The 11,650-nt window shown below is 30.4% G+C and overlaps 1 protein-coding gene across 1 annotated transcript; it reads right to left on the bottom strand.

Moving 5' to 3' along the window:
• Nucleotides 1-362: 362 nt before the first annotated feature.
• LOC108337508 (ABC transporter B family member 2) lies at nt 363-11,096 on the bottom strand. Its single transcript, XM_017574058.2, has 12 exons — nt 10,716-11,096; nt 10,384-10,438; nt 10,068-10,243; nt 5,764-5,964; nt 4,472-4,731; nt 3,817-4,357; nt 3,293-3,672; nt 2,690-3,099; nt 2,131-2,372; nt 1,801-2,048; nt 1,246-1,658; nt 363-1,134 (listed from the first exon to the last, which is right to left on the bottom strand). The coding sequence occupies exons 1-12, from the start codon at nt 10,953-10,955 to the stop codon at nt 572-574; spliced, it is 3,729 nt and encodes a 1,242-aa protein (XP_017429547.1). The 5' UTR covers nt 10,956-11,096; the 3' UTR covers nt 363-571.
• Between the last annotated feature and the right edge of the window lie 554 nt (nt 11,097-11,650).

The following is an 11,650-nucleotide window of genomic DNA, read 5'->3' as shown; positions in this document are numbered from 1 at the left end:
TGGCCAGCAAGTGTTAGGGGATCATCAATGTACAACTTGTAGTCAACATAAACATCAACACAAACCTCCTTTTATCCATTAGGAGCAATATAACATCCACACACCTCCAAGCAAAGATGGTTGTAGTTTACTTTCTCATATTCAAAGGCTTTATTCCCCTTAAGTATATAACAGACATCAATTGAATTGAACTTATCAATCTTAATTATGTGTCTACTTGATTTTAAAATAAAATAATCTATCTCAGCATGCACAAAAGATTGGACTAGTGGGTCTGGGACTACATATTTTTAATTTTAAAAAAAATTACTAAAATAAATTGAGAAACTAAAATTGTATATACCAGGAAACAGAGGAAAAAATGTAATTAAACGAAATTATTTAAAGTCATCTTATATTTTTACAACAGTTTCCAATATGTGTGATATTTTCTGGCCAAGCACTAGCCCCGGAATCCACATCATTCTTTCTAAGTGTGATGAAAATAAAATTACAAACAAACCTTGTAATATAAAAAAGGTGAATACCCAAATTAGTGCAGATAAAAGAGTTCATTGGTCTTTTTTTGCTGTCAATCAAAATGTTCTTGTACATGCTGTTCATGTTGCTGAAGGCTGACTAATTTGTAGTATGCCCCATCCGTGATTTCTACAAGTCTTGCATGAATCCCTCGCTGAATTATCTTTCCATCCTCTAAAACTGCTATTTGGTCTGCATTTTTTATTGTGGATAGCCTATGTGCCACTATAACTGTTGTTCTGTTCTGCATCAATTTGTCCAGAGCTTGTTGCACCACACGCTCTGACTCCAAATCCAGTGCACTGGTGGCTTCATCTAGCAGCAAAATTTCAGGGTTTTTCAAAACAGCCCTTGCAATAGCTACCCTTTGCTTCTGGCCACCAGACAGTTGAACTCCTCTCTCACCTACTTTGGTGGAGTAGCCCTCAGGAAGAGCACTGATAAAGCTATGAGCATTGGCAAGTTTAGCTGCTTCAATCACTTCACCTTCTGAAGCTCCTTCCTTTCCATAAAGAATGTTTTCATATATTGATGTTGCAAAAAGAGCAGGTTCTTGTTGCACTAGACCAATATGTTTCCTAAGGGATTTCAACTTGAGTTTCTTGATGTCTTTTCCTGTAAGAATTGGATGAATCGCTGTTAGAAGAATGTTTTGTCATTTAGACATTGACATTACATAATGGAATGAGATTGAGTGGCTAAAGCAAAGTTGTTCAAACATCTTACCATCAATCATCACCTTCCCAGATGTTGGATCGTAAAATCTGAGTATAAGGGAGATTACTGAACTTTTACCACATCCACTATGCCCCACAAGGGCAATATTCTTTCCTGCAGGCACAGTGAGATTGAAATCATTGAAAATAACCACGTCTGGCCTTGAAGGATAGTTGAAACGGATTCTTTTTAACTCAATTGTTCCTTCCACTGTCTTCAACTCTTCTCCAACATCACCTAATATTCCTGTCTTTCTATCCATCACTTCGAAGATGGATGCAACCATTTGATTTCCTTTCAAAAGATCAGGTGCCAGTGCTAAAGTCTCCCCCATAGCTAGTGCTGTTACAATCAAAACCATGAACGACTTCATAATTGATTTGAAGCTAGAAAGCTCTTTCTCCATCAACACAGATCCATACCTGCAAAAGGTATACAGTTCAAACTCTCAGTCTTGTAACTTATTAATATAATTATGTAAGTTAAAGTTTGTTTACTTTTTGGTTCCCACCTATGAGTAACACATATATGCTATTAAACCAAAACAGAAGCAAGAGAACGTACCACAATGCAAGGCCATAAGATGAGAAAATAAAGAACTGGGAAATGCCATAGAATATGCCAGCAATTTGACCTCTATTGAATGAACGCTTTGAAGGCTCCACAAGCTCATTAGCATAAAGGTCAAGGACCTTTTGTTCAGCACAAAATGCAGCCACAGTTCGGATATTACTCACAGCATCCCCAGCCAACATGTTGGCTTTTAGATATGCTTTGCTCAAGTTGCCACCAAAGCCTTGCATGAATAGTTTCTGAAATTTTGGCACCCAGTTGTTAAAAAACACAAATAAATGTACTAATTTGGTAGTGTAGAAATATGGAGCTAGAGGAAACCTCGCTAATGTGACCACTAATGATCAAAGGGTACGTGGCTAGTACAACAAGCGTGATTCTCCAGTTCAACATGAAGGCAATAATAAATGAAGCAACAACCAGACCAACATTTTGCAGAAGAATTGTCGAACGATCAACAATTATAGTTCTTAAAAATGTTGCATCGGTCTCTAAACGTGATGAAAGCATAGAACTTGTGTTGTTTATGTCATCAAACCAACTAATTTCACTCTTTAAAATAGCTGCACCCGGATATAAAAGTGAAGTTAGTAAAGAAAGTTCATCACACACCATAACCTATAATAGCTATATTTTTGTTTAGCTGTTCTTATTTTAGAATCAGTAGAACAAGTAAATAATGCATCTTAATAACAAAAGAATTTTATTCTTTTAGATTCAGTGTAAAGATTTTTACTTTCAACTAGTAAAAATGCCCAACACTTGACTTTTAACTATCACTGTTATTTCAAATAGGAAGATTAAAAGGAAACATTTCTTAGGAAGACAAGAACAAAAATGGAAGGGCGAGTCATAAACTCAATCAGAATATCACAATTACCGGAAAACATTTTTTCTCTTGCACGAAGGGTAAGTCGTTCTCCCATGATTCCAAAGGAAAGATGTTCAATGGCATGGGCAGTGATGGTCAAAACTGCTGCCCCACAGAAGAGAAATGCAATTTTTTTCACTTCATGACGTGTTGTGTCCCAATCCATGTAATAAGATACAAGAGCATGAGAGATTCCAAGAGCAAAGAGTGGCATTTGTGCTCCAGCAATAAATGCACCCAAGGTTCCACAAACACCATAAGGCCAATCAGGACCAATCATGGAATATAGTCTTTTTACTGATACATGCCTTGAACTTCCAACACTTTCTACTCCACCAAAAGCCCGGCTAGTAGATTCTTTGTCTGAGCGAAAACTACCACGAAAGCTTGTTGTGCGGGATGACGACTCTCCTAGGCGCCTTACGTTACAATCAGAGTAAACATAAACGTAAGGAACATGCTGATGGTATGTTATTCTAGTGGAACATAGGTATAAAGGTGACAGAAACAAGTTTAAAGTAAAACTTTAATAGAATCATTTGCAGCAACTTTCTCCATTACATGAATGCCAATGCCACAAATTGATAAGATTAAGTTATCTGTAATAAGTACCTTGATGAGCCTCCCAAGTAAGGATCCACAGAAAGGTGGCCTTGAGAAAAGGCTGTTTCTTGGATTTGAACAAGAGATGCATATACATTATTTGGGTTGGAAATGAGTTCTTCGTGATTGCCTATTTCCACCACCTTCCCTCCCTCAATAACAACAATCATATCTGCATTCCTAATGGTAGAAAGTCTGTGTGCAACTATCACGGTTGTTCTACCAACCATGACATGATCAAGTGCCTCTTGTACACTTTTCTCAGACTCTGCATCCAGAGCACTGGTTGCTTCATCTAATAAAAGGATTGATGGATTCTTAACTATGGCACGAGATATTGCAATCCTTTGTTTCTGTCCCCCGGATAGTTGTATCCCTCTCTCACCAACCTGCAAAAGAAATTGAATATCATACTAAACAATATTCTTAAAGCGGGAAAAGAAATTTCTTTATGCAGAGACAATGAAAAAAATTGATAGAAACATGTTGAAATTTCTTTATTTTATGTTAAAATGATAAGGGTGGATTCTTACCTGAGTATCTAATCCATCAGGAAGATTGTTAATGAAAGACTGAGCATCAGAGAGCATCACAGCTTGATTTACTTCTTCAAGAGTGGCATCATCTTTTCCGTACAGTATGTTTTCCCTGATGCTTGTAGCAAAAAGTGCAGGCTCTTGATTAACCAGCCCAATCTGTTGCCTAAGCCATTTGAGATCAAGTTCCCTGATGGTGTTCCCATCTAATAGTATTTCACCAGAAAGTGGTTCATAGAAGCGCTCAATCAATGATATAACTGTGCTTTTTCCGGAACCACTTCCTCCCACAAGAGCTAAAATTTTCCCTGGAGGAATCTCAAGACAAAAGTTGTTGAAGATAACCACATCAGGACGAGATGGATAACTAAAACAGACATCCTTAAATTGGACGTGACCTTCCAATTTGCTTAACTTTTGACCATTTTCTGAGCTGACTTTGCTCATGGTGTCCCTCTCTATCATCTCAAAAATGGGATAAGCTGATGCCTTTGCCCTGATAAATGCAGAAATATCTGGTGCTGCCTGACCAAGTGACCTGAGATTCAAAACATCATACATCATATTACCTTTGAAACATAATCTCAACCAGTAAAATAAAGTACATAGAAGTTGTTAATTAGTAGGATGTTCCTAACAAAAGGTTACTTACAGGCCAGAAATGACTACATTGAGCATTGTAGTGAAAGCATCGCCACCATTGGCGATATTCTTGTGAACAACTATGCTATTGAACCAAACAAGGAGAGCCCATGAAAGGAAAAGAACACAATGCATGGAGCCTAATCCCAGACCCTTAGCTAAACCTGCTTTTCGACCATGTCTATATGTGTTCATCAGAGCTGCTTTGTATGATCTCACTGCTTTTTCTTCCCCTGCAAATGCTTGTACCGTTCTCACATTGCCTATCACCTTAAATCCACAAAGAGTATATCATCGTCGTCGTACATATAATGGCTTTTTTACATGCATTTGGCGGGCAATTTTTTAAAACAAAATTTTCCAAATGCTACATTTTTTACAATTTACCAACAAGGATATACTTGTGTTTCTAGCATAATTTTTTATATTGTATTTTAATACATCTTTTTTAAAATGAAACGATTTTTACTAAAAATATGAAATATAATATCATAGCCGTTTTAAAATAGCAGGTGGAAAGATTGAATTAAAAGATTACAATTTGAGAAACAATTTATAAAAAGTAGATGATTTGTATGAAGTCATCATCTAATTTGACTATTACAAGTGAATGATTCTTCATCTTATTTGGTTGCACATATGGCAAGTAAATGTACACTCTTTCTGTATTACAAATAATTTAAAGATAATAAAACTAAACACTATATATAAGAAAGAAAACTCAAATATATTATTTTAAAGTTTTAGATTAAAAATAATATCAATTCAATACGTGAAATAAATTCGGATCACATTTATATAATATTTCTATTTAATTATATCAAGTTCATCTTACACTTAAAACAAAATAAATTATAACAAAAATATTCATTATTAAATACATAAACTCATTATCTTAATCTATTAATTCTACGATTTAATACTTCCAAAGAAAACTTATTAGTTTTGATTTATATTAGTTTTAAAAAATTTCAAAACGATTAATTCTGTAATTACTATTTCATCACTACATAATATATGCATATAATCATATGAAACTAACTGAAACATCTTTTCACAAAAGCAATTGTTTCATTTAAAAAAAGAATTTTTTAATTACAAATAAGCATGAATAAACTATTTTCTAACTTTTCTTAAAATAATGACTACATTATTTTGTATCAATCAAATTTTCTTTTAGTTTTGGAAAACTTCTCCACAGTTTAATCAACCAATTACATTCACTTGAATTATGTATAAAGTATATGTTTAGATGAAAATTTTGGATAAAGATTTTAAGAAAACAAAAAAGAAAGTTCTTACCTCCTCAGCAATTTCACCAGCTCGCACATATGCTTTTCGAACTTTTCCGATAAGGCCAATGGTGACGTAAGCGTAAAGGCCACCAGCAATAGCAATTAAGGGCACAATGGAAAGTGTCACTAAACTTATTTGCCACACTCTCATAAAACCAATGGTAAAGCCTGCGATAAAACGGCTTATGTAGTGCATGAAGTTCCCAACCTGTAAGTACACCAATTATAACTTTACCATATATTTTTAATCATCACTAAACATTAATGGCCCCCTACTTTTACACAAACGTGTGAAAATGTAAACTGAAGTAAAAACATGATATTTTTAATTATTTGAGAAAAAAAAACTAAAATAAAAACTAAAATAAAATAATAAAATTAACTTATCATATTTTACATAGATATGTAAAAGAACGCAACTTATAAAATTGTGTAAGTTTTCTATTATTTCATCTAACCAGATATCAAACCGTCGTTCTAACAGATTATTTTGAATGCGACGGATTGTAATTTAGTAAAAGTGTTTCTTTATAAAAAGGAAGACTTCAAAAATTTATTTTAGGTGAAATAATTAAATTTTTTTCTGTTTGTTTTTAAGGTTTGATCATCTCTAGGTTTTTGTTTTCAATTTTTTTTTTTTTTACTTTTCTTTAAGATTTTGGAGCTGATAAATTTATCTTACATTAATTGATCTGAAATTTTGGTATGAAGAAGTATTTTGGATTGAAAGTTAAAGCTTAAATATGATTATTGTGATTGAAGGAAGTTGAGTAGATCTTGAAGTTATTGATAATCCTGATTACGGGGATGTAAGAAATGGTTCAAATGTAAGTTTTGGTTGGTTGTGTAATAATAAGTTAAAAATCGAAAAACTTATAATTTTTTTATTGTTGGCTATAAACGTTATTGTTGATAATTGAAATGAGTCTATATATAATTGGATTACTTTGAATTATGATGATGTATATTGCTCTTGAGTTTCAAGTGATTTCAGAGTAAGTTAGTTATATGAGTTTTTAATTGTTTTTGCCCGTTAAATGATATTTTAAACTTGTTAAGAGTTTTTGAATTATTCTTAAAATTAGTTTTGGCTTGATTTTGGAATGTTTTCACCTCAATTACCATACTTTTTCGCATGATATCCTACCTTGTAATAGATGTGAGTTAATAATCATTTATAACAAAATAAAGTAAAATCACAGTAAGTGTGTTTTTACTTAAAATCTTTGAAATTCCTTTTTTTACTAATGTTCTTTGATTAGAAAAAAGTAATTTTATCAACTAGTTTGAGTCTTAACTAAAGTTTGGTTATTTTGGTTGTGTTGTTTTAGATATTTAGGATCTTTGCGCTTTTTTTTGTGTTTTCTTGAAATACAAGTTGTGTTTTTAACAAAATTATCTTCGGTGAAGTAAGTGTATTTGAATTAGTGTTTAAAGTTGGAGAGAAAAAATGAATATATAAATAGATAAGTTTGTAGATAAGAAAGTTTAGAATATTCTTAATATTTTTTCTTGTGAGAAATTTTTGGATATAATAGATTTGAAAATCTACTTAAGTAGGAGTTTAAAGTTGGGCAGGAATATGAGATATAGTTTATTGAATGAAATTGTTCTTAAAGATCATCCTTTTATTTTATTGAATATCATCTTGAGATTTGCAAGGTTAAATTTAGTGTTTAAAATGATTTGTATACGAAGTTTTGCAAAAAATATAATTGAATTTAGATACTTGTTAAGATTATCTTATGTTGTTTATAGATTTTTAAAAATATTGTAAGTTGATGTTTAATTTTCTTTTTATCTAGTATTTTTATGTAAGTAAATTCTTTGTGCTCAAGTGAGATATTCTTTCTCAAGTGAAAATGTGATTGAGTCAAGTTTATCTTTTTTAGGAAAATTTCACTCAATCAAATTTTTTTTCCTTCAAGTGAGATTTTTCTCATTCAAACAAACAAACTTTTACTCAAGAAAAAACGAAGAAAAAGAAACCTTTCTGTTGTTTTAATTTATTATCACTAATGTGAGAATACATCACTCAAGTAACACTTTTTTACTTTAATTTCTTGCTGTACTTAATTGTTTAATGTGAATGAGTTATTGTGATTTACTTAAAATCATAGAAAGTAAATGTATAAAATGTTCTCATTAAAGTCACAAACATGATAACTCAACCTTTATTTAATGTAAGTATTAATTATATAAGCATGTATTAATAGTGGATATTTAAATAATATATTGAAGCCTCACAAGTTGTGAAAAACTTGATGAGAGTTTATTGCACTGACACAAAAAGAGTTTCAAATATTGGATTATTTAAACTTAGTATTATTATTATTGTAGTTAGCATACCTTAAGTGTTAAAATAGGTCAAATAATGTTAATCTTTAATAGAACATGTTTAATACAAGTCTTTCAAAAAGTATAAATAAATATTATTTTTTAATATCTTTTTGTAACATAGATTGATGTATTAATATATGTCTAATGGATGTTTGAGTAGATTGAACTTCAGAAGTTAAACCTAAAAGTAAACAGTTTCATTGATTGATTTAATATTTTAGTTATTTTGGAAGGCACACGCATATATTTGTATGTGTGCTTGATAAGTTTACGTTTCTTTTAAAAAATTCTACGAATTTATTGGAAGTGTAAAGATAAAAAGAGACCAATACTAGTATTTCCTATACAAATTTAAAAGATAACTCATATTAATAAAATTAATTTTAATTTTAAGATTAAATAAAGTAGAAAACAAATATTTTAATGAAGTACTATTACTTATAATATTTAAATATAATTATTATTTTAAAAACATATTAATGTATCGTATATTTGTTATAACCTTGTCCAACTCATTCTACTTGTCTTTGTAATACTAAAAAGCTATTTTGGGACATGTAATTACGCATATCGTGATCAACGACGCTGTTTATGCTTTTCTCATAATTACAGACACATGATTTCAAGGAAAAAGTCCAATAGTATGTGACTATCTGGGACCTGTGTATGTTAATGCTAACCAATTTATTAAATAGATGTTGAATTGTCGCAAAAGAATATGCTAATACGTGGTATCACAAACAAATCACTTAAATTGATAATATATAACTTTGTTTTCATCAACGTTGTATAAGAAATTTTCTCATCTATTTTAATTAAATTCGAAGAGAAAATAATATGTTTGAGAATGGTTATTTAGGAAAATTTAAAACAGCACTCTATAGTTAACAAGAAATAAAATGAAAACGACTAATCATCTATATCATTTCATAATGGAACTTCTTTTAAAAGGAAACTAAGGTATGATTACTTAAAAAAAATAGTTTTAAGTTAAAAATAAGAAGTAAAAAAATAGCCTGCCAATTTTTATTGTTTTGGCTTAAAAAACCTTCTGAAATAAAAATTGAGTTGCGATATTTTTTAGGAACTTTAATATTGTTTAAAAAGTGGTATATTTATGAAGAAAAATATTAGTTGTTGATCATAATTAAAGCTCCTCATATTTTGTGGTTTTGATTATATAAATATGTACTGAGTGTCATTCCTTCTATACTCAATTGTTTGTGATACATTTACTAAATTAAACATGTATACTACATGAGCTTGATACGTCCACTTCCACAAACACTTCGAAAATATTTTTCAGAAAGTAATCAGCTAATTAATTAAGGAACAGTACAGTGAATTATCTTTAGATGTTTAAACTTAAAAAATCCATGAGTTCAAGATAATCAATTACTTAATTTCATAAGTAGATAATTAACTGTTGGAAGGTTTTTGAAATACCATCTACATAAATAATCGATTAATATATAAAGTAGTTAATTACTTAAGAGATCTAACAATGTTTTTTTATTGGAAAAAATTAAAAAAAATTAAGAAGAGAATAATTAAATACAAAATTAGAATTTAAAAAAAATATATATGATTTTGAATCAATTTTAATTAAAATAAAAATTTATCAAAAAACTCTATACTAGAAGTGTGTTTGGAAAGTCTTTAACACTCTAAGTATTTTAAGATATATAATAATCTATTTATATTTTATTGGCATTTAATTTTATTTAAATTAAAACATTAATTTCACCTCTATAATTTAAAACATAAATTGATCTTTTTAAATAACTTCATTAAACTCATTTTGAAGAAGTCATCTAAATTAGTTTTATATAAGATAAAACATTTTATATATAAGAGATTTTCTTCCTACCATCTCTAAAAACAAAAGGATGGCGATTACAGGAAGGATGATGATATTGAAGAAACAGAAGAAATTTGGCATTGTGAAGGAAAATGAAAATACAGGAATACCTTCTCAGAAAGTGCATCTTGAACAACGATGATGTCAGTGGTAATAGAAGAAATAACCTCTCCAGTTGAAGCTTCAGTATCAAAAAGACTTATATCTTGATTCAACATTGACCTTAAGTATGCCATCCTCATCTTTGCAGCTTGACGTTCTCCAGTATGCATCCAACATGCCACCTCTATGGAATCAATCAGCATTACCAATGTAAGATATCCAAAAAAATTATATTTATATAAGATAAAATAGATAAAAGATTTAAGTTTTTAATAGCATAACACTTATTTTTTTACTACAATGTAATTAATGACTAACTCATACCTGTCCAAGATGAAAACAGTATTACTATGCTTAGATACACAAAATCCAACGCATACTGCAAAATTGTGAAGAAGCAGTATTAAAATTTAATTTATTTAAAATACAAAAATAAATTTGGTATAATTTAGTGTTATTTACTTAGAAACTGGTATATATTAGGGCAAGTTATTTGATTTTTCAAATAATTATATATATTATGATGAGATGGTGGAAGTTTAGCCTTGTGGGCAGCGAGATGATTTTGAGGAAGAAGATGAAACGGTACCCGATTATGCATGGGAAGTGGACAAGACATGAAACTGATATTATTATAAAACAAAGAGGAAGCAAACCTTGGCAACTTCGTGGGAAGCTTCTTTGGGAAAAAGGTAAGCCAAACCTATTACATTGATAATCTTTCCGAAGAAGACAAAGAAAACAGGCACAGAGGCACCATGAACACACGCTCCAACAGATCCGACACCCATCAAAACGCAGTCGTACAAGTCAGCGAAGGAGAAGAGCTTCAGAAGAGGAACCTTTCGTTCCTGCTGTGTCCCCTTTTCTTTCTTCTCTCCATCTGACATGTTCATATTGCCCTCAATCACAACGAAAGGAATTAATCACCACTGAAATATATATGCTATTATGATGATGATGATGATGGTGAGTTGTGGCAGAGTTATTTGAAAGAAGGAATGTGTTGAAAACTTGAAGATGAAGAATAAGAGAGAAAGATATAGCAGCAGGAACAATAGGTTTGGTGGTGGATGAGCCATAAATTTATTATATAAGGTGAAAATGACAACACATTTATTATATTTTAATGATTTTTACCACCATTTCTTATTTATTATCCTATATACAACAGATACATAATAACCATAGAGATCTTAAATACAATACTTTCATCGTGAACCGCTGTCAAAATATAGCCACACTAATTATTTCAATAAAAAAACTTGTTTTTTATGTTTAACCATTATTGACTCTTTACTAACAAAATTTAAATTTGGATTATGACATCAAATAATTGATAAGTATTTTTTCTATATCTTTTACTTATTAATATAAAATGTGCTTTTCCTCATTAAATGTATTTATACTAGAATTATTTCAATAGAATGGACAGAATTCCGTCGGTCCTAATTTAGAAATAAAAGCAAAATCTTATTAAATTAAAAATATATCAAGGAATGGTGAGTTAATTAGTAGTGTTAGGAACGGTAATACCACTACATAGTAATTTAAATTATCTAACCTATTAAGTATTATTGATATAAGAGTC

This window comes from Vigna angularis, chromosome 1, assembly GCF_016808095.1.
Source record: "Vigna angularis cultivar LongXiaoDou No.4 chromosome 1, ASM1680809v1, whole genome shotgun sequence".
NCBI classification, from domain to species: Eukaryota; Viridiplantae; Streptophyta; class Magnoliopsida; order Fabales; family Fabaceae; genus Vigna; species Vigna angularis.
This window is presented reverse-complemented; position numbering and strand designations above follow the sequence as displayed.